Genomic DNA, 22,232 nt, shown 5'->3' with positions numbered 1-22,232 from the left:
ATGTATCATCTAGTAGGCTTTGATTAAATGTCCAATATCCTCGCCCATGTGGAAATTCTGTAAAAGTAATATATATGCCAATTATGTGATGATCCGACCACATTCTGTCCCCTATCAACACTTTTTAAACTTTTGATGCCAGAGAGAATGGCATAAGAAAGTAGTCAAGACAACTAGCTTGATTAAGCCTCCACCATGTATATCTCACTAGGTCAGGGTATTTAAGTCTCCATATATCCACTAATTCCAATATATCCATGACATTCCTGATTTCCTTAAGTGCCTGAGGGTGATAGTTTGTAGTGTGATTTCCTTTGCGGTCCATAGAGGTATTTAAGACCGTATTAAAATCTCCCACCATAATAATAGAGTCTAGTGTTGCTTGTAGAGTTGATAAATTCTTATATATATTTTCAAAGAAGCTTGGATCATCATTATTTTGACCGTATAGGTTAATAAGCCATATCTGTTTATTGTCCAATAACATATTTAAAATAATCCATCTACCTTGATGATCTGTTCGGACAATTTGCACATTTGGATCAAAATTACTGTTAATTAAAACCATCACCCCTTTTGAATTTCTTTGCCCATGGGAGAAATATATTTTGCACCCCAGTCCTTTTTCCACAAAACTTCATCAAAAATTGTTGAATGAGTTTCCTGTAAACAATAGATATTATATTCCTTCTCTTTTAGCCAGGTAAATACTGATTGTATTTTCTTATTATCTGCTAAGCCATTACAATTGTAACTGGCTATACTTATTTCACCACTTACCATAATGAGACACAACTGTCAATTCTATTTCTTAAAATCTATGTTTGTAAACGTACCATTAAAAAGTAACATGATGATTGAGTGTCTATATAGCTGTACCATGATGTCTGCATTGCTACTAAGTAAACCTCCAATTGGTCCCCACTATTCCACCCACTAAAAGCCCTCCTCATCCCGAGTTGGGTTGTCATCCCTATGCCCGGCAGACCACCCCCGACCACCCCCCCCGATCCCATAGCCCCGGAGAGATCGGGACCCATCCTTCGAAAAGAGCACACAGTGCCACCCACAGAACAGAAGCAGATCAACCACCAAATGCACTTCCATCGCCCTCACCTCGATTTGTATTATATATAGCCATCTATATTTTAAAAACCCTGTTTCTTATTTTCCATAATTAGCTATTAATATTTGTAGTAATGTAGGCAATTTATGCAAAGGATTTTACCTCTCACCAGTCTCGCCATTACCAAAATTACATTATTGCAAGCAATTATTATATTAGCGAACAATTATTGTGAATCATCCTATATTGTCCCTAACATCTTTTACTCTCAAAAGTTGTGGGATATACACACACCCCCACACACACTCATACACACTCAACCCTTTTCCCCCACAACAACCATAGGCTCACATTCTCAACAGTTGCACCATCCCAGAGCCCAACTCAAGAAAGGTCTTGATTTAAGAATGCATATACAGTTGCAGCTGTATGAGAAGGCCTGCAAGACTGTGTAAAAAAATAATGGGCAGAAATGGAGAGATTTTATTAACCATTGTCATGTCCTAGATGATGAAGGTCAAATGTACACCTTTTCCATGAAACACCCACAACACGGTCCTCCATATAGATCATATTCCCAAGCATCTCCATGCAGTCAGACTTTGATTTTGTGCCACCAGGGCCACAATAATATACCCCCTCTCTGAATGTCCGGTGTGACCCCACCCCATGGGTTACTGCAGCTAGTGACTAAGCTATGTTGTTGATGTAAATTAAGAAGAGGGTGGGGCCTAGGATCAAGCCTTGGGATACTCCCTATGGGGTACTCCCTATGATCATATGCTATCCATTCATGCTTTTTATATGTTCTATTTATATACGTAAACTAACCAACGAAATCAAGCCACACCCGGCCATGATTATAGACACCTGTGTGTCCTTTGGAACTATATAAACTAGTGACCTGCAGTGTTTGTCATTATACCCTGATGAAGACAACTTGTCTGTCGAAACGTTGGTTAATAGGTTATAACATCTGAGCTCCTAGAGTGTGAGGCTCTCCTTTTCTTTTTTTAAGGGCCATGACAATACCAGTAAGAGGAACCTACCTGTGTTTCTGACTAACAACAGAGAAGGACTGTCTATCTTAGACATGGAAGGAGATGACTCCGCCTAGTTAGACATGGAAGGAGATGACTCCGCCCAGTCGGAAGGTATAAAGATGTGCTTGTGTGACTTGTATGTTGTCTTTGCAGCTGTATGACCCTGTGGGTGAATAAACTTGGTCTGAGCTTTTCCTGGTCGTCCCTTTGAGTTTTTACTCTTTTTGTTAAGAACCTAACAGACTGAAATCAGAAGCAGAGGCACATTGGCTAAGAAAAACTTCCTAGATGGAAAGAAAACCTCAAGGAACCCAGCAACGCATCTATTAGAATAGAAAACATGCTAAACTCTTCGTTCTTTTGTTAAAGGGACAGCGTTCACTTGATGTAGTCGAGTGTATTTGGTTCATATTATTTTCTATAGTAGCAGCATGTCTATGTCCATGCTACACATGATGCTTTTGAAGAAAATGCTGCACAGCTGCATCAAGTGAGCACTAACCTGTGGAATGCCAAACAACTCTATCAACCATCTTCATCAGACAGGACACACATGGCATATTCATTTTCAAACATATTTCATACAAGGGTTGTGTCTCCAGTGGCTCTTGTTTACTTCAGTGAATCATAGTTGAATTAGAGGAGTGGAATACACCAAATAAACAGATCTGGGACCAGGCTAGATAATTCTGACAATGGCAATAGGAGTGGGCTACACAGCATAAACAGATCTGGGACCAGGCTAGATCATTCTGAAAATGGCAATAGGAGTGGGCTACACAGCATAAACAGATCTGGGACCAGGCTAGATAATTCTGACAATGGCAATAGGAGTGGGCTACACAGCATAAACAGATCTGGGACCAGGCTAGATAATTCTGACAATGGCAATAGGAGGGGGCTACACAGTATAAACAGATCTGGGACCAGGCTATAAAACAGTGCCTTACCCTTTCGTAGTACTTAATCTCGTAATCTAGGATAACCCCGTTGGGTTTCTCTGGGGGCAGCCAGGACAGGCTGAGTGTGTCTGATGTTGACTTCATCAGGTGCACTGTGGGTATTGCTGACGGTGCTGTGATTGGACAATAAAAACAGGGGGACGTTAATAAAATAAAAAAATAAAGCTTTCATGTCAAACATGTTAAGAGTATTTCTGTTCCACTCTATACATGAAATTAGCAAAAATGTACACGCTCTTCATTTAGCATTGTATACGATTATCTCACTTCTTACCATGACATTTATCTGTGCCTTCTACGTGACATTTCAGTTTATTAATTTGGTATTAAACTGTAATGACACATACTGAGTCCATAAACTCAGGCAAAGCATCAGTACTGATCACAAGATGAGGCAGTAAAAGTAAGTGCCACTGTAAGATGCAGCTAGCCTGAGTTGAGAGGTAAACTTGAGTGGTGATGTTAAGTGGTAGCTAGCTACTGTACTTACAGTGGTGACCTTGAGTGTCGTGGGGTGAGGTGATAGTGAGTGCTGATATCAAGTATTAATGTTGAGTGCAGCTAACGTTAAGTGCCGGCGTCCAGCGCTATGGCAATACTTACCGGCCTGGTTGGTGGTGATGTTGACGGTGGCGTAGCGCGGTGCGCCGGGGCTCTTCCCAGAGACGCCGTTGACCGCCTGGATCTCAAAGCTGTAGCGGGTATGAGCCTGCAGGTTCCTCATTACCACCTTCTTCTGGGTCAGGCCCAGTCGGCGCGGCGATATGTCGACGTTGTCGTCACAGCGCGTGCATGGGCTCCGGTCGTGCAGACACTTCTTGCACACCACGTTGTAGATGACGTCATCCCGTCCGCCAGTGTCCAGCGGCTCTTCCCACTCCAGGGAGATGGAAGTCTCGTTCACGGTGGAGATTACGTTTTTAGGTGGCGAGGGCATAGCTGCATAGAAACACCACAGCCGTGTTAATGGTACCCTCTGAACACTGTTTATAGAGGCTAATACAGTAGAACCTCACTTTTATAACCTCACTATTAAAACCCTACTCTTAGAACCCCACTGTTAGAACCATAATCTTAGAACCCCGCTCTTAGAACCCCACTCTTAGAACCTCACTCTTAGAACCCCCACTCTTAGAACCCCCACTCTTAGAACCCACTATTGACGGGGTAAATGATTTAGTTTATGATTAGCTTACTGAGATAGCCATTAGTCCATTAGTGCTTATCTTCCTGTGCCCATACAGTTCACTGTTCTGTTTCTGCTGGGGAAATATGACCTCCAGCACATAATTAAACAAATAGTCAACTTCATTCTTATTATATATGCCATATTCTTTCCATGCGTGACTTCAACATTATAGTTCATGGAACTTAAATCAGTACCCATTAATTACCAATGGGAGTTCATTCCATTAAAGTAGAAATAAATAGCGGTATTCATATAGAGAATAGAAACCACATCCATGCCATGCATGACTTAAACATTGCTATTCACAAACATTACCCTTCATGAAACATTGATTCAATACCCATGAAATAGAAAATATCTGAATTTCAATGCTTGTATCTATGGCACAGTGGTGGTGCATGATATATCCATGGGCCCGTGTTACTCAAAAAAGACGAGTTCTTTAAATAAGAATTGTATGAAATTGGGTGAGGTGTGATAACTGCTACGGGGGTCAACTGGTGCAGCAAGAAGAAGGTTCCTTTCATCCAATAATCTAACACAACCCCTCTCTAAGGCTGATGGGTAATCTATCCCCAACCCCTCTCTAAGGCTGAAGGGTAATCTATTCCCAACCCCTCTCTAAGGCTGATGGGTAATCTATCCCCAACACCTCTCTAAGGCTGAAGGGTAATCTATCCCCAACCCCTCTCTAAGGCTGATGGGTAATCTATCCCCAACCCCTCTCTAAGGCTGATGGGTAATCTATCCCCAACCCCTCTCTAAGGCTGAAAGGTAATCTATCCCCAACCCCTCTCTAAGGCTGATGGGTAATATATCCCCAACCCCTCTCTAAGGCTGAAAGGTAATCTATCCCCAACCCCTCTCTAAGGCTGATGGGTAATCTATCCCCAACCCCTCTCTAAGGCTGAAGGGTAATCTATCCCCAACCCCTCTCTAAGGCTGAAGGGTAATCTATCCCCAACCCCTCTCTAAGGCTGAAGGGTAATCTATCCCCAACCCCTCTCTAAGGCTGAAGGGTAATCTATCCCCAACCCCTCTCTAAAGCTGATGGGTAATCTATCCCCAACCCCTCTCTAAGGCTGAAAGGTAATCTATCCCCAACCCCTCTCTAAGGCTGAAAGGTAATCTATCCCCAACCCCTCTCTAAGGCTGAAGGGTAATCTATCCCCAACCCCTCTCTAAGGCTGAAGGGTAATCTATCCCCAACCCCTCTCTAAGGCTGAAAGGTAATCTATCCCCAACCCCTCTCTAAGGCTGATGGGTAATCTATCCCCAACCCCTCTCTAAGGCTGAAGGGTAATCTATCCCCAACCCCTCTCTAAGGCTGAAAGGTAATCTATCCCCAACCCCTCTCTAAAGCTGATGGGTAATCTATCCCCAACCCCTCTCTAAGGCTGAAAGGTAATCTATCCCCAACCCCTCTCTAAGGCTGAAGGGTAATCTATCCCCAACCCCTCTCTAAGGCTGAAGGGTAATCTATCACCAACCCCTCTCTAAGGCTGAATGGTAATCTATCCCCAACCCCTCTCTAAGGCTGAAGGGTAATCTATCACCAACCCCTCTCTAAGGCTGAAGGGAAATCTATTTCCAACCCCTCTCTAAGGCTGAAAGATAATCTATCTCCAACCCCTCTCTAAGGCTGATGGGTAATCTATCCCCAACCCCTCTCTAAGGCTGAAAGGTAATCTATCCCCAACCCCTCTCTAAGGCTGAAGGGAAATCTATCCCCAACCCCTCTCTAAGGCTGAAAGGTAATCTATCCCCAACCCCTCTCTAAGGCTGAAGGGAAATCTATCCCCAACCCCTCTCTAAGGCTGATGGGTAATCTAACTGAACCCCTCTCTAAGGCTGATGGGTAATCTAACCGAAACCCTCTCTAAGGCTTAAGGGTAATCTAACCGAATCCCTCTAAGGCTGATGAGCAATCTAACCGAACCCCTCTCTAAGGCTGATGGGTAATCTAAACGAACCCCTCTCTAAGGTTTAAGGGTAATCTAACCGAACCCCTCTCTAAGGTTTAAGGGTAATCTAACCGAACCCCTCTCTAAGGCTGATGAGCAATCTAACCCCTCTCTCTCTAAGCATATTCAGACAACAACACTTCTGCAGCAGCACACGGTAAGAAGATAGAAATGCTTTCAGGGTGTCTCAGTTCACACATCTCAACCAGCTCAGTTCAGCTCCTCTGCCTGTTCACCCTGAGTGGAGTGTGTTTTCCCCCATGCTCTGTCCTATCCAATTAGACTGACACAGTTTGGAGTATGGCCTGATCTAATTGGGCACAAAGTCTGAAACGTTGGGCTCCCACAGAGAGCCGGAGGTGGCCCAAGCTGAGCTCTATAGTACGTCACCCTCGGTCCCTTGCAAAACATGAGCTACGTGGACTGGCACAAGCTCTGACAGGCTACAGGGGAAGTATGGAGCCCAAATGACCTGAGGATTTTTATTTTACATTTATTTAACTAGGCAAGTCAGTTAAGAACAAATTCTTATTTACAATGACAGCCTACTGGGGAACACTGGGTTAACTGCCTTGTTCAGGGGTAGAACAACAGATTTTTTAGCTTGACAGCTCGGGGATTCAATCCAGCAACCTTTCAGTTATTAGCCCAATGCTCTAACCACTAGGCTACCTGCCACCCCAAAATGTCACACTCGGAATTCTGGACAAGGAAAGTCGATTAAGAGTCATTTGGGCTCAGTCACATTCCATTAATGTCATGTCAGTGAAAAAGGGTATTGGTTGTTAGGCTATGTACCAATTATCTGACATCAACAAAGCTTTGTCTGTAGAAACAACCATATAGGCACTCAGTTTAACACTAAACCTACCTCTACTGACACATACACCCTAGTGCTTTTTGACACATATGGGCTGGTTTCCCAGACACAGATTAAGGAAATAGCATGCTCAATGGGGAATCTCCATTCAGCATACACTTCAGTCCGTGACTTGACTAGTCTGTGTCCAGGAAAGAATCCCAAAGAATATCTACAGCCAATGACAACTGCTGAGAAAAAGCTAGGAGCTTGACTTACTGGTGCAGGCTGAGTCCGGAGAATCACTGTCGGCACGGTAGAAGCCATTTTGGCATGGGCAGATGTTGGCCCCCCTGGAGCTGCTGCGACTGTTGGGGGGGCAAGGGTAACATGAGGCCTCCCCATGTTTGTACTTGAATGACCCGGGGGTACATGCTATACAGGAAAGGCAGAAACGAAAGGGACAGACAGAACACTGTCAATGTCAATAAAGCACAAAACCAAACCAAGGTACGCCACACACAACTATCTCAGTCTGGCTGGGGTTGACATTTGTGACAACAACCTAACTCTTGGGATAGTTCTAGATGAGCGATAGAGAGGAGCTAGTCAGTCCAAATCCTTCAAACCATAATGTCATAATCTTTGTCTGGGTGGGGTTGAAACTCTTAACTCTTTATAAGGGGTATTTCTGTTAAAATCCTTCATACCCTCTCATTTTCATCATAACATACAAGGGATATCAATCTATCCCAGATAGGTCTAAGGATGACAGATAAATTGAGAGGGAATGATAAAGATGGAGGGACGACAGTTGATTGCTCCTGTCTGGCTAAGAGGGATGGAGGACGCTGTTGAGAGTTAGGATACACCTACATCAATCACACAGTGTCCATTTGGGGCTTAGAAGAACTCACTGTTTCAACACGTCATTCAAGAGGTGGTTCGGCATGCATACAAAGTAGCTTGATCATCAATCAAGTGCAACTATAGAGATACTGCCTTATAAGGTATTTTTTGTTTTAGACAGGCATTCTTTTGGGCAGCCCTTCTCGTTTGGGGGGGCCTATCCTCTATCAAGTCAATCTCCAACTTCATTAAAGGAGGTCCCGTGTGGCTCAGTTGTTAGAGCATTGCACTTGCCATGCCAGGGTTGTTAATTCAATTCCCATGGGGACCAGTACGAGAAAAAAAATGCTCCCTACTGTAAGTTGCTCTGGATAAGAGCATCTGCTAAATGACTAACATGTAATGTCATAAGAAAAGTTACCTGATAAACCAACGCAGGTCTCAACCTGAAATAGGATTAAGGGGATTTACACTAACGGTGCATTTACCCCAGTGTTTAACCCAAAAAGCTCAGACCTTTTGTTTTCCATCTACGTGGGCCGGCACCCGTGTCTCCCTGGCCATGGCTCCGACGGACCTGCTCACACTTGGGGCCAAAGCCAGGCCACTGATACTTTTCAGCTGGCATTTCCATAACAATAGCTAAATGTGAACTTTAAAACCTCACAAAGCAAGGGGTTTTGATTATGCAGAGGTTGTTGATCCTGTCCTCACTGTCAGCCCTAGTTATGGAAACACCATTTCCCCAGTAACATAAGGGTGTTTACACTAAATGCAGCATAAAAGGTTGCAAATAGCACTTAGGAGCTAGACTTTACTTTGACCTTTGTTCTTTAAGTGTGGTGTAAAACCGAGGCTCTGGCTAACATCTGTCTTATCAGTATGAGGGCTCATAAAAACCTGGCTGGCGAGGGTGTGATTAACTAGTCGGGCTAAGTGGTTTTCCAGTTTGAACTAGGCTCTGTCCTAATTCTCCGGAATGCCACTTTCAGTGACATTAGTGAACTTTAATGCTCCACATTCTAGCAACAACAAGAAACATGCAATAAATAGCCAAGTTAAGATAACAGGAAAATGTGTTTTAGCTCTCGTAACTCAACAAAGACCGCAGGTCCTGAAACACTCTTGAAACCCTTTAATCTGATTTATATTTGTCTTATTACACTCTGCATCATCGTTTTGTTTTGCTCTTTCTGGAGGAGAAGGGTTGTATCACCTGAAGGGTTGCATCACCTGAATCGCTTCATTTGTTAACCTCCTTTTGTTTGTGTCTTCTCTGATACTGGAAAGTTCTGTGGCCCTCACTGGCCTCTCTCTCTCTCTCTCCCTCTCTCTCTCTCTCTCTCTCTCTTTCTCCCTCTCTCTCTCCCTCTCTCAATTCCAATTCAATTCAATTTCAGGAAACATATGTTTACATTACCAAAGCAAGTGAAATAGATAATAAACAAAAGTCAAATAAACAACAAAAAATGAAGAGTAAACATCTCTCTCCCCTTCTTCCGCTTACTCCATACCCACTCCCTCCCTCCCATCGCCATCTCTCTCTCTCTAACCCCTTCCCTACACCCTCACCGTCCTTCTTTCTCTCTCTCACCCCCTCCCTACACCCTCACCGTCCTTCTTTCTGTCTCTCACCCCCTCCCTACACCCTCATCCTCCTTCTTTCTCTGTCTCACCCCCTCCCTACACCCTCACCGTCCTTCTTTCTCTCTCTCACCCCCTCCCTACACCCTCACCGTCCTTTTCTCTCTCTCACCCCCTCCCTACACCCTCACCGTCCTTCTTTCTCTCTCTCACCCCCTCCCTACACCCTCACCGTCCTTCTTTCTCTCTCTCACCCCCTCCCTACACCCTCACCGTCCTTCTTTCTCTCTCTCACCCCCTCCCTACACCCTCACCGTCCTTCTTTCTCTCTCTCACCCCCTCCCTACACCCTCACCGTCCTTCTTTCTCTCTCTCACCCCCTCCCTACACCCTCACCGTCCTTCTTTCTCTCTCTCACCCCCTCCCTACACCCTCACCGTCCTTTTCTCTCTCTCACCCCCTCCCTACACCCTCACCGTCCTTTTCTCTCTCTCACCCCCTCCCTACACCCTCACCGTCCTTTTCTCTCTCTCACCCCCTCCCTACACCCTCACCGTCCTTTTCTCTCTCTCACCCCCTCCCTACACCCTCACCGTCCTTCTTTCTCTCTCTCACCCCCTCCCTACACCCTCACCGTCCTTCTTTCTCTCTCTCACCCCCTCCCTACACTCTCATCGTCCTTTTCTCTCTCTCACCCCCTCCCTACACCCTCACCGTCCTTCTTTCTCTCTCACCCCCTCCCTACACCCTCACCGTCCTTCTTTCTCTCTCTCACCCCCTCCCTACACCCTCACTGTCCTTCTTTCTCTCTCTCACCCCCTCCCTACACCCTCATAGTCCTTCTCTTCTTCTCGTCCTCCCCCCTTTCTTATTTTCCTTCCCCCTCCCTCTCTCCCTCTTCCCACCACCTCCCTCCCTCCCTCCCTCTCTCCCTCTTCCCACCCCCCTCCCTCCCTCCCTCCCTCCCTCCCTCCCTCCCTCCCTCCCTCCCTCTCTCTCGCTCTAGACTGAGGTAAGAGATTAAACATCCCTGTGATTAATGGTGAACGGTGGCAGTGTTGGCTCACGGTGGTCTGAGCGGTGTTAATGAGTGCAGCCGACTGTAGATGAACTAACGGTGGGGAGACCATAGAGGAAATGACACTTCCTCTTCCTCGCCACCACCGTGCCTGAAGCCTCTGGAGAGCCTTTTATCAGGCGTCGATGGCAGGCTTTTAACCTTGAGCCGCCAAATGGCGCTAAATTAGCTCTCTGGCTCGTTATTTACCATTCCTCATGCCCATGTAAAGACAGGAGAGGGGCGTGGAGGCTTCTCTTTCTTTCTCTGACCGCTCCTGATGTTGTCTTGGGCAATGGGAAATTCATGGCTCTATCTCTCAGTCCTTCTCTCTCTCCCTCTATGTGTCTCTCACTTTATCTTTCCTTCCCCCTCTCACAATATATCTCTCTCCCCCTCACAATCTCTTTCTCCTTTACAAACCCTCCAAAAAGATTCTCTCTCTCACAGTCTCTCTCTCTCTCCCTCCCTCCCACTATCTTGCTTTCTCGCCTCACTATCTTGTCCCCTTTCACTATCTCATTCTCACTTTGATTGCCCTCTCTCAATATTTGTATGCTGCTGCTCTCTGCAACAGCTCATTAATGCAAACTCTCCATCCTCCTTCACCCTTCATTCATATGCCACACAATACACACAGACAGGATGGTGTAGACTGTGACTTTCATTGGGCATTAAAAACAGGCTTTAGTTAAAAGTCAAAACAGTCGACTGTAGACTAAAGACTCACACTGGCACTGTGTGTCGGTCATGGCCGGCTCAAACCCTGGCATGCAGGTACAAGACCCCACGGGAACCATCCACTCCCCATCCCCGTTGCAGTACAGCTTCAGAGGGACGGACACCTCCTGTGCGTTGGACACACATGCCCCTGGGGCGATGACCAAGGAGGTGGCCTCGGCCCCTGTAGCCGTCTCAGGGAAGACGGCGAAGTTTGCGATGGTCGTCGAGCACTTCTTGAAGAAAACCTGCACGGATATCAAGGACATACAAGCCCCCAGGTCCTGGAAGGCTAGGTAGAAGCCGGCCTTGGAGAGAGGTCCGAAGCTTCGCACTTTGGTGTTGATCCTGCCTGCCACCAGAAGGAAAAAACTCTCATCGGGAGCGATGGTGTCCACCTTCACGTAAGGGTTCTCCCTCCACAAGGGACTACTTTCCGTGGCGGTGTCGCCGTCAGACTCGTAGTAGAAGAGGTTAAAAGTCTCCTTGCAGGAGCCAGGGATGTTGGGAATACTGGCGCAGTCGCGGACAGAGAACTTGAGCTCCACGTACACGCGCAGCACGCCTTTACGGGGGATGAAGTCCGTCCTCAGCCAGTTGTTCTGGTTGGGCGAGCGTACGTTGCACACCTGATACGTCCTTATGGGACTCATGGAGTCATCGTAGCCACTCACCTCCTCCCACTGCAGGAAAACAGAGACAAACACTGTAACTAGTGAAGAGAGAGAACTGTACACATTATCAGACATGGGTTCAAATAGTATTTTTCGATCAAAACCTAGCATTTGATTGAGCTTGCCTGGTGCAATGGAACCAATGGAATCATCCCAAAAGTGCACACCCCACCCAGCTGGCAATTCCAGGCTGGTTCCATCTTTCGCTCAAAGTCTTTGAAAGAAAACAAATACTATTTGAACCTAGGTCTGCTTATAACCATATTATCATTGCACAGAGAAGGCAGCAATCAGAAAGTCGTTCCTATGAAATAACTCATTTAGCAGGTGCTTCTATTGACATAGATTATAGGGCATGTCCTCAATGAGAACTACCTCATCTCATCACAAACAGTGTATTATCTGCTGAAGAGGCGATTCAAGCACAATCTCATCTTGCTGGTTGCATCACAGAGGTGTTATAGAGTATCTTTTAAGATTCAAGTGGAACATTTTCTAAGCCTACACCTCAAGTCACGAGGAGTATTTTTGCATGCTATGAAATGTGGTCGAGCAGTCAATAAATCATTTCACAGCACTTAGCTTCGACAGCGATGATATGGTTCTCTACAGTTGGGGAATAAACCATTTACATCAGTTCATATCAGCAGATCTTCTATATCAAAGACATTTGACATTATTACAATATAGGCATGACTACCTAAAGGAAATAGTCAAAGAGCCATCTATTTGAGGATTATATCTATAATTAACCATGATCCTAATTAACTGGGTTATTAACAGATTTTTGCCCAAGGAAATAATCATCTCCTCTAAGAAGTTCATCTTTTGATTCTAACAACTCAACCTGAATAATACATTTCCATTCTTAATTAGGGCTCCAGACATCGATCAATTCAACAGGAGGAACAGAATGCATAATTCAATATGGTGGAGCACGCACGCATACAATTTATTCCAAAACGATGGGTCCAGGATTCAGCATCGTACACCATAAATCAAGGGCAGCACACTGCCGTAATACCTCACAAATATGATAATTGCACCCGGCCAGAACGTATGGGCTTGTCACACATTTTGAAAGGGCCATCTTGCCCTTATGACGTATGGCTTGTAGGGGTGCAAAGACATTTGATGTGAGCCTGCAGAAAGGCTGGAGAAAGCTGGACTGCCTAAGATTGTTGCCATAGTAACGCATCGTTTCCATTGACTGACTTTGCGCTCACGTACCAAAGACAAATTACACTGCCCTGGAGTGGGGGAGGTCTATCAAGCTGTTAGCCTGGGGGTCAAATTCATGTTGTTTTATTTTCTCATCATTCCTACGGGGGATATCATCATCTGAAACATTCCTTCCCTTCTGTAATTTGCCTATGTGTTTCTTCCACCTTAAGAGATATATTTCCACACTCTACAGCTGGTGTTGCTTGCAGACGTGTTTGGATCTGTTTGGGTCTGTGTGGGTCTGTTTGGGTCTGTTTGGGTCTGTGTGGGTCTGTTTGGGTCTGTGTGGGTCTGTGTGGGTCTGTGTGGGTCTGTTTGGGTCTGTTTGGGTCTGTGTGGGTCTGTGTGGGTCTGTTTGGGTCTGTGTGGGTCTGTTTGGGTCTGTGTGGGTCTGTTTGGGTCTGTTTGGGTCTGTGTGGGTCTGTTTGGGTCTGTGTGGGTCTGTGTGGGTCTGTTTGGGTCTGTGTGGGTCTGTGTGGGTCTGTTTGGGTCTGTGTGGGTCTGTTTGGGTCTGTGTGGGTCTGTTTGGGTCTGTGTGGGTCTGTGTGGGTCTGTGTGGGTCTGTGTACCCAATATGACTATGCAGCTGGGTTTCCTCTTTTTGGACTATTTTGGTGATTTGTGTTTTGGACTATTTTTGGGAATCCTGATATACGAGAAACTTTGCTTAAATTTCAAACTTAAAGGTGTATGTTTATCATTTGTTTTTAGCAACCAAGAAAACAAACAGAGGTATAAAACAGTGGGAGGTACGTCGTATAAGTCCGGGGGAGATCTATTAACTAGCAGATGGAACAAACGCTGTGGAATACTGCAGGAACACAAGTCAAGGTTTAAATTCTCTACCACAAATACACACACACACACAGACTCACCCCACTCTCCGGAAACGTGGTCCAGGACAGTTCTGTGGTTGCCCACTTGCTGTCCATTAGTGTTTCTGTAAATCAAGAACAAGAGGGTTAGTTAAACTAAGTATTAAGAGGTGGTTTATGGGAAATAAAAATATAGCACAAAACAAAAAAGCCCACACAGATGCCTATTATTAACTTAATGAAATATTTTCTGTATTTTCATTCTATTCATTTCTGTGGTCTTGACATCAACTCCACACACACAGACGCACAGACACAGAAAAGGACTGAATACATAAATAATCTGTAATCATGACACAACTGTTATCACACATAAAGTTCCATCAAATAGAAATAAGATTATAGAAGAAAAAACCTGTCAGCCTTTGATAGAATTGGAAATACAGAAATGGGCAAAAATGCCCCATCCTCTAGGAGGGAGAACTCATCTTGACCGGATTTGAAAGCTTTACTGCTAAACGATATCGCAATCAATCACAAAGCACTCCGAGACCCAGCCATAGTGGATTCCCCAGAGTATTGACCTTGTATTATACAGGTCATTGTGAAAGAATCAGGAGAGTTAAAGTCAGTTTGTTCCTGCCTAGCAACAAATGATACTAGTATCTTTTTTCTTTACACCTCTGTGTTTACGATGTCAGAACGAGGGATGAGGTTAAACAAATACAAGAAAAGAAAGTGTAAATGACTGGATCAGTAGACACTGTTGTCACCTGTCAAGCTGTGTGATGGTTGAGTGTAGGCCATTAAACCACACAAAAGGCGCCGTTAAAAGGCTATCTTCTTGATTATGAAGATTCAATTGTTTACTCAAATGCACCTCCAATTTACAGTTGTGTCAATGACATTGAATAGAAACTCAAGCATGAGGACTCCCTTATTTTCATGGTAGTTTGGACCTAGATTAGCTATAAATTGTCAAAGGTTATCTTCTTCATTCTAAGAATCAATCTAAACATTGAAATCTTTACTCAATGCAACTCCAATTTACAGATGTGTAAGGCCCATTACTACATTGTGTTGGGGATCTACATTTGCTACAAGGTGTGGGTACCACTTTATAATAAATTACATGAATAACATTATAGAAATGATTATAAATGTTATAAATTATTATGAATTGTAAGGCTTATAATGATTATAAAAAAGGTATTTATAGTTATTTTTATTAAGGTGTGCATGTTTGCTATTGTGTGTGTTGGATTACCCGTGGTTGACAAAGAGGAGAGTGAAGAGATACAACAGGTGTGTAGCTATGGCTGCTGCTCTACACATGATCAGATTACCATAGATGTGAGCTGGCCAGCAGCGGAAGCTTGAACACGGGTATTGAAATAAATGCCAATAACTGTTCATCAGTCCTGAGACAGCGAGAACATTGACTAGCTGTCTTCACGTTCAACAAGCGCCAAGCCCAAGTCCATCTATTTCAGGTTGCAGGTTATTTCTTGGATGTTAGAGCCTTTGCTTGAGGCAACATAAACTCTTCTCCAACTGAACTCTTCATAGACCTCATTGAGCCTTGCTATGGCTTACTTAACAGGGCTTTGCCTGAGAATTCCACCGCTCCTCGCAGTAGCACTCAAATAACATTTGTGTAGATTAGAGGTACTCTATCCACAGGCTTACCACATGAGTTAAATTCAGATTCCCAAGGTTTGACAGAAGGCTCAATACTAATTCAAACGTGCTTCAGCTGAGCATGAAGTCTTTTTTTTTTACTTGACCCCCGAAAGCTAGAATAGCGTCCCAAGTGTAAAACTCTCTACCTACCCCTTCGCCCTCCATGTACCATTTGAAAGTCTCACTTTGCTGCTATTACTCAAATCCGTCAAGATACTCTCCCATAAAACTACAGGCAGTGGTGATGCCTCCCCCAGGGCAAAAGAAAACAATGGAACTTACAGGATCGCCATCACCGCCCATGGTGTTTACTGTTTTAATTCACTGGAGCAAAATGCGTCAGTAACTCCTTACTCACTGCTCCTATTGGAGCACACAGGCTTATGTTTAATTCATTTTGTTGAGTTGGGAGGCTATGAAAGGAAGGCCGCTCCTCGTATTCAATTCATTTGACACGTACTTCCACAAATAGATGTCATATTTAAAGGCCTAACATCTCTCCACTGATTCTGTGCATAATCAGGTACATATAGATGGACATAGGCCATAACACATGGGTGTTTGGACTGGAAACGGAGCGGCAAATTCAGAGGTCGTAGGTCTACGGTTTGATTATTTTCGCTGGTCTCGCTAGATGAGTGCATCTTCTATCTCCATTCATCAATCAAATCAATCAAATGAAATTAGAAAGCCATTTTAACATCAGCCGATGTCATAAAGTGCTGTACAGAAACCCAGAAACCCCAAACAGCAAGCAATGCAGATGTAGGAGCACGGTGGCTAGGAAAAACTCCCTAGAAAGGCCAGAACCTAGGAAGAAACCTAGAGAGGAACCAGGCTCTGAGGGGTGGCCAGTCCTCTTCTGGCTATGCTGAGATGTTGAGATGTTATGTTCGATGCTTGATGAACCGCTTTAATCAACTCAAGCTGACCCTAATTCAACGTTCTCCTTCAGGCTATTTGCATATGCACATATGGTTCAATACACATGATTCATATTTACCTCTAATGTACAGAGAAGAGATAAGGAAAGCGTGCATTGATAAAGAGTGTGTTCTTCTGTAGTCATGCATATTTTTCGTCGCCTATTACGTCAGCTATTTTTATAGAATGTTAAGGTTTTCTGAGCAATTATGTAATTGCATTTATGTTCCAATACCATTGTGACTCAAAAACAGTACAGGTACACAACATTAATGTTAAAGGGGTTAGATATAAAGAAGATGACAGGGTCAATGTGTCACATTTCCATTGTATGGGTGACTAGGAGGCCAGAGCTTATTTCACCAGATTAACTCATGGACACACCCAAGGATGCAGTTGGACACTGCACTCAAATCCACAAAACAAATCAAAATTCAACTAACATACAATACTGGGGAGAAAAATCCTAAAGGAAACCAATGTGAAACTGCCAATTCAATTGTTCCATTAATTCCAAATCATCTCTTGGAATTAACTAAACGTCACTAAACTTAACTCAAATGAATTGGATTAATTCTATGGATGGAAGTAATGGAAACCAACAGGCAACTGCCACTTTAAGAGCCAAATTCCAACTCATCTCCATCTTACTGACAACAGGGCATGGACCCCAACAGCCCTAAAACCCATAAGACACTCTAACCACTCTAACCTCAGCCCATCCCCAGAGGACAGACATTAGTTAACAACCCAGTGTTGAGTAACTCAAGTTGTTGGTCGGGGAGAAACTTGCTGATGAAAGGCCCAGTGGGACCAGCTAGGGAGGCTACGGCTACGGCTGCATTGATTTAGATGCTGACACCAGAATTAATGAGGGATAATACTGGCTGGCGTCCAGGAGAAGCAGATTGTACTCGGAGAAGGACAGGCAGGCAGGCAGGGAAAGACGGGGGATTTGGAGAGAAATATATAAAGGAGCTGGTATAGCCTAAATGAATTTGCCTTGGTTTACATTGGCTGGGCTTCACCCTGTAGAAATAACCTGGTCTCAGATCGGTTGTCCAACTCGCGTGACAATGTCTGACCATAGGCGTTGGTAAGACAGTGCCAAATGTGACAATGCCTATAGGTGATGGCAATACAGCACAAACAGATCTGGGACCAGGCTATTGATTGGCAAGCAACTGGGAGAGTATGAGCCTCTGGTAATTAGTCAGTTTGTTTTAGTTTCTGAAACGACTACATATCAGTGAAGCATTTTGAAAGGAAGCTTCAGGATTTAAATTGTTAGAGATATTGGCTTTTCCCTACAGAAAGGAAATGTACAGACTGCCGCTAAATCTTGTTACACTAAGCATGTAATGTGCATGTTGTAATGTGAGGCACCTATTTTGGAGTTATGCCAATTGACTATACAGATGTAGGATCTTAATTTGATCACTCTTTTGTTGCTGAGAATGCAAATTTGCAGTGTAGTCAAGGAATAAAAAGTTAATAATTTCCACTTTAAAATGTCAGACTTGATTTGCCCTAACAAAAAATGTATCATCCACCCACCCAAAAAATGTCCATTAATTAGAATCCACATAATATTTCAAATTTCCTGTTGTTGCAGGATTATTTTCCCGCTAGCAAACTAGCTCAAATTAAGATCAACCATCTGTATATGAAAACTACAACCTCCCCATCAGTGTAATCCCTTGTTTACTTTGTGAGAACTAATTACACCATAGGTTATATATATATATATATATATATATATATATATATATATATATATATATATATATATATATTCCGGACTCTGACATTCTGATATTTCTTCATTCCTTAATCTTTTGGATTTGTGTGTTCAGTTTTGTTATACTGCATTGTTGGAGCTAGAAACATAAGCATGTCGCTGCACCTGCGATAACATCTGTAAAATATGTGTACACGATACAATTTGATTTGGGTGTATTATACAGCATTAATCCTGAATGTCAAACTGAGCTGTTTTATGGGTTTGGTCAAGCAACCAAGCATAAGGACAGAAGGCCATCCTTAGCTTGTGGGTGTGACAACAGAGCAAAAGGTACTCGACAATAGCTACAGGGATGCAGTTGCAATGAAAGCATAGGAGTGTTACACATGGAGGACTGAGAATGCAAGGCATCCCTTTCCTTTGTAGGGAAAGCTATATCAAGGAACTGTGTGTGTGTGTGTGTGTGTGTGTGTGTGTGTGTGTGTGTGTCTCACTGATCAGTTTGATAGAACAATCATGTGTGGCTCAACCACAACACAATACAACGGTGTGATACGAAACACGACGTATTGAATAATATTTGAATAGTATGAACATAAACGGTAACTTTGTATCCTAAACAATCGATCTACTCTATCAATTTTCAACTGTGGAACATTACAAGCGTTTTGGCAACCTTTTTTTATTTTAGATTATTACAGGTATCCTACAACCTGCAATCAAAATAATGAATGTCTTTATGAGCCATGCAATTGCCAAAATAAAGCTGCGCTTCATGATATTGTACAACGAATATTAATATTATTCTAACATAATTGTCATATTGGCATTTCATCGAGGCTTGGAAACATTATTTGGAACATCTACATACGTCAAAGAAAAGTCGTATAAAAGAGTGTAGTATATTACCATTCTTTTTACATACCTTCAACAGCTAATACCACGGGAAGCACAAAGCTGCACATCCACAGCAAGTAATCCATTGTCATAAACTAGGATCTTGCAACATGAATAAAGGCTTTGACTGGACCCTTCGGATGGTGCCACACAACATACACCACCTATAGCACTGGAGTCGATTAACGTTTTACACGTCTCTTGAATTAATATGATGAATAAAACCATCCCATTCCACTACATCCAGTCGAAAGCAGTATTAATCAAGCACTTTTTGTTTTTCATTCAAATCATCGGGCAAATCCACGAAGAGAATGGACAAAGCTTACGGAGCATTACAATGCGCTCTTTCTCTAACTGCTTTCTCGCGCTTTACCGATGCCAAATTGTTATCCAAACGCACAGATATGCCCTTTCACATTGCTCCAAAAATACAGCAAATCTTTTCTATCTAAAAACTAGATAATCCACTTCACTAAGTCGTTGTAGCTGTTGCTCCTCAAGGGGTGTGCATTGGAATGGCAATTGGGACATCCGAGACAGACCGGGGCTGGGGAGAGTACGGGACGGGTGGAAGGAGGGGGGTTCTGCCGTGCTCTGCGAACATGCAAGTCACACCCCTCCCGAGACGCAGAGAGAATCTCGTGCACTTTGGGGACCAGCATTAGAGATAAGACAAAACCCTTCTTGGTTGATGTGGTGGTTTTGTTCATTCAAGCCCCATAACCTGACTGAATCAACGTGCAATACAAAACGAACTGTGGATCGGTGACGAATGTCAATAACCAAGCCTTGTTTTGAAATGGATAGCTAGCGCCTCCCGCAGGTTATTGAGTGTCAAGGTTACTACTGTAGGCTAGCATGCTGTGGTTTTAATTACAGTTGACCTACTGTGATTTATTGAACTATTGCAACATAACTCATACTATCGGTAATCTGTTTTTCGTTAAAAAACTGAGGGATGGGGCTGGAGAAATGTAACCAATCTCAAATTCAATTCATAGACAGAACTATGGATGCAGACTGACCATCCATATGCACAAACAAAATATATGGGGGGTTGGAAATGATGCAGACAATTACATTGATGGAAGCCACAATCTATATGCAATATAATTTTTTTTTTACCATCCATGGTATCAAAATTATTGTTTTAACCATGTTTTGAGGCTATACCGTGTTTATTTACATTTAATTTGTTTAGAAACATTGGAGTAAAACAAGTTTATATTTTGGTTTCTGATGTTGAACTAAGCTCATGAGGCCTTTATAAATTATATTCTTCATGGGTACATATAATTAATTCACAAGTGCAAAACATTTATGTAGAAACTGCAGATTGCCTCTTTAAGAGATATCTTAAAAAAATAATGAAGAGTCATCATCATCATCATCACCACCATTATCATACTTCCTCAAAAGTTTTCTCCTTCTCATCATCCTCGTCATATCCTCTATTTCATAATTCTCTCTGGGTCATCCCCCTCTTCTCCATTACACTAGACCTCTTCCCGTTTGACTCTCCCCCAGCAGGGCACGGCACACATTAATCCCAGTGGTGTATGTAGGCAGCAGGGCACGGCACACATTAATCCCAGTGGTATATGTAGGCAGCAGGGCACGGCACACATTAATCCCAGTGGTGTATGTAGGCAGCAGGGCACGGCACACATTAATCCCAGTGGTCTATGTAGGCAGCAGGGCACGGCACACATTAATCCCAGTGGTGTATGTAGGCAGCAGGGCACGGCAAACATTAATCCCAGTGGTGTATGTAGGCAGTATTCAAACAAGGCTCCCCTTTAAAACGGCTATTTCAGCTGTCTGTATTTGTATTTATTATGGATCCCCATTAGCTCCTGCCTTGGCAGCAGCTTCTCTTCTCTGGGTGCAGCAACATTAAGGCAGTTATACAATTGAAAAAACATTACAATACATTCACAACAGATTTCACAACACATTAAGTGTGTGCCCTCAGGCCATTACTCTACTACCACATATCTACAACACAAAATCCATGTGTACGTGTGTGTATAGTGTGTATGTTATCATGTGTGTGTGTACGCACTGCATCTCAGTGCAAGTAGGCGTCACTACAGACCCTGGTTCGATTCCAGGCTGTATCACAACCGGCCGTGTTTGGGAGTCCCATAGGGCAGCACACAATTGGCCCAGCGTCGTTAGGGTTTGGCCGGGGTAGGTCGTCATTGTAAATAAGAATTTTACTTGCCTAGTTAAATAAATGTTAAATAAAAAAAACGTCATGTGCCTGTGTTTGTGCCTCTTGACAGTCCCCGCTGTCTCCTCTCCCCCCTCCTGCGCCCGCAGCTTTACACCAAACCCCATATCCCCCTGGTCATGGCCACCCCCTTGTGTCCCCCCACACTCCCAGCTCCCTTTCAGCCCCCTACACACCCTCGCTCCCCCACCGGTCTCCTTTTGTCCCCCTGTCTTTGTGGTCTAATTACCTACAGTTCATTCCCCAGCATGCTTGGGTCAGCCCCTCCATTGAAAGTGATGGGCAGGATGGCTCTTTAAACCACATCCCACTACATTGACTGAACCCAAAATATGACACTGCTGCCTGGCTTCTTCATAGAATCAATGACATCGTTGTAAAGAGTGAGGGTCATCTATATAAATGCTAGGAATGCAGCATGTAGTCTATTATAGAGACATTGAAATACTTGTTGGGGGGTTTGGAATCAACTGGTGTTGTTGTGATGTATGCAACTAGTGATGTATTGGATGCTTTAATGTAGTTGGCAGACTGGAACCGTAGCGTTTTTCTTTTGAGAAAATGAAAAATGTATTGTTTATGCGGGTTGTTTTCTCATTATGCCGATGTCGAGCCAAAGAATATTCAGTGCCTTCAGAAAGTGCCTTCCACATTTTGTTGTGTTTCAGTCTGAATTCAAAATGTATTAAATATATATTTTTCCCCTTAGCCATCTAGACACAATACCCCATAATCACAAAGGGAAACAATGTTACGAAATGTATTCAAAATAAATTACAGAAATATTGAATTTACATAA

At 43.6% G+C, this 22,232-nt stretch overlaps 1 protein-coding gene across 1 annotated transcript in view; it reads right to left on the bottom strand.

The window, feature by feature from the left end:
• Positions 1-19,859, bottom strand: part of LOC106598805 (ephrin type-B receptor 3) — a 51,402-nt gene extending 31,543 nt beyond the window's left edge. Inside the window, exons 1-6 of the mRNA XM_014189812.2 lie at positions 19,223-19,859; positions 14,007-14,071; positions 11,244-11,916; positions 7,303-7,458; positions 3,675-4,010; positions 3,060-3,184 (exon numbers count right to left, since the gene is read on the bottom strand). Coding sequence (XP_014045287.1) covers positions 3,060-3,184; positions 3,675-4,010; positions 7,303-7,458; positions 11,244-11,916; positions 14,007-14,071; positions 19,223-19,286 — 1,419 coding nt within the window. The 5' untranslated portion in view covers positions 19,287-19,859. The remainder of the gene's footprint in view (positions 1-3,059; positions 3,185-3,674; positions 4,011-7,302; positions 7,459-11,243; positions 11,917-14,006; positions 14,072-19,222) is intronic.
• Between the last annotated feature and the right edge of the window lie 2,373 nt (positions 19,860-22,232).

This window comes from Salmo salar, chromosome ssa03 (genome assembly GCF_905237065.1).
Source record: "Salmo salar chromosome ssa03, Ssal_v3.1, whole genome shotgun sequence".
NCBI lineage: Eukaryota > Metazoa > Chordata > Actinopteri > Salmoniformes > Salmonidae > Salmo > Salmo salar.
This window is presented reverse-complemented; position numbering and strand designations above follow the sequence as displayed.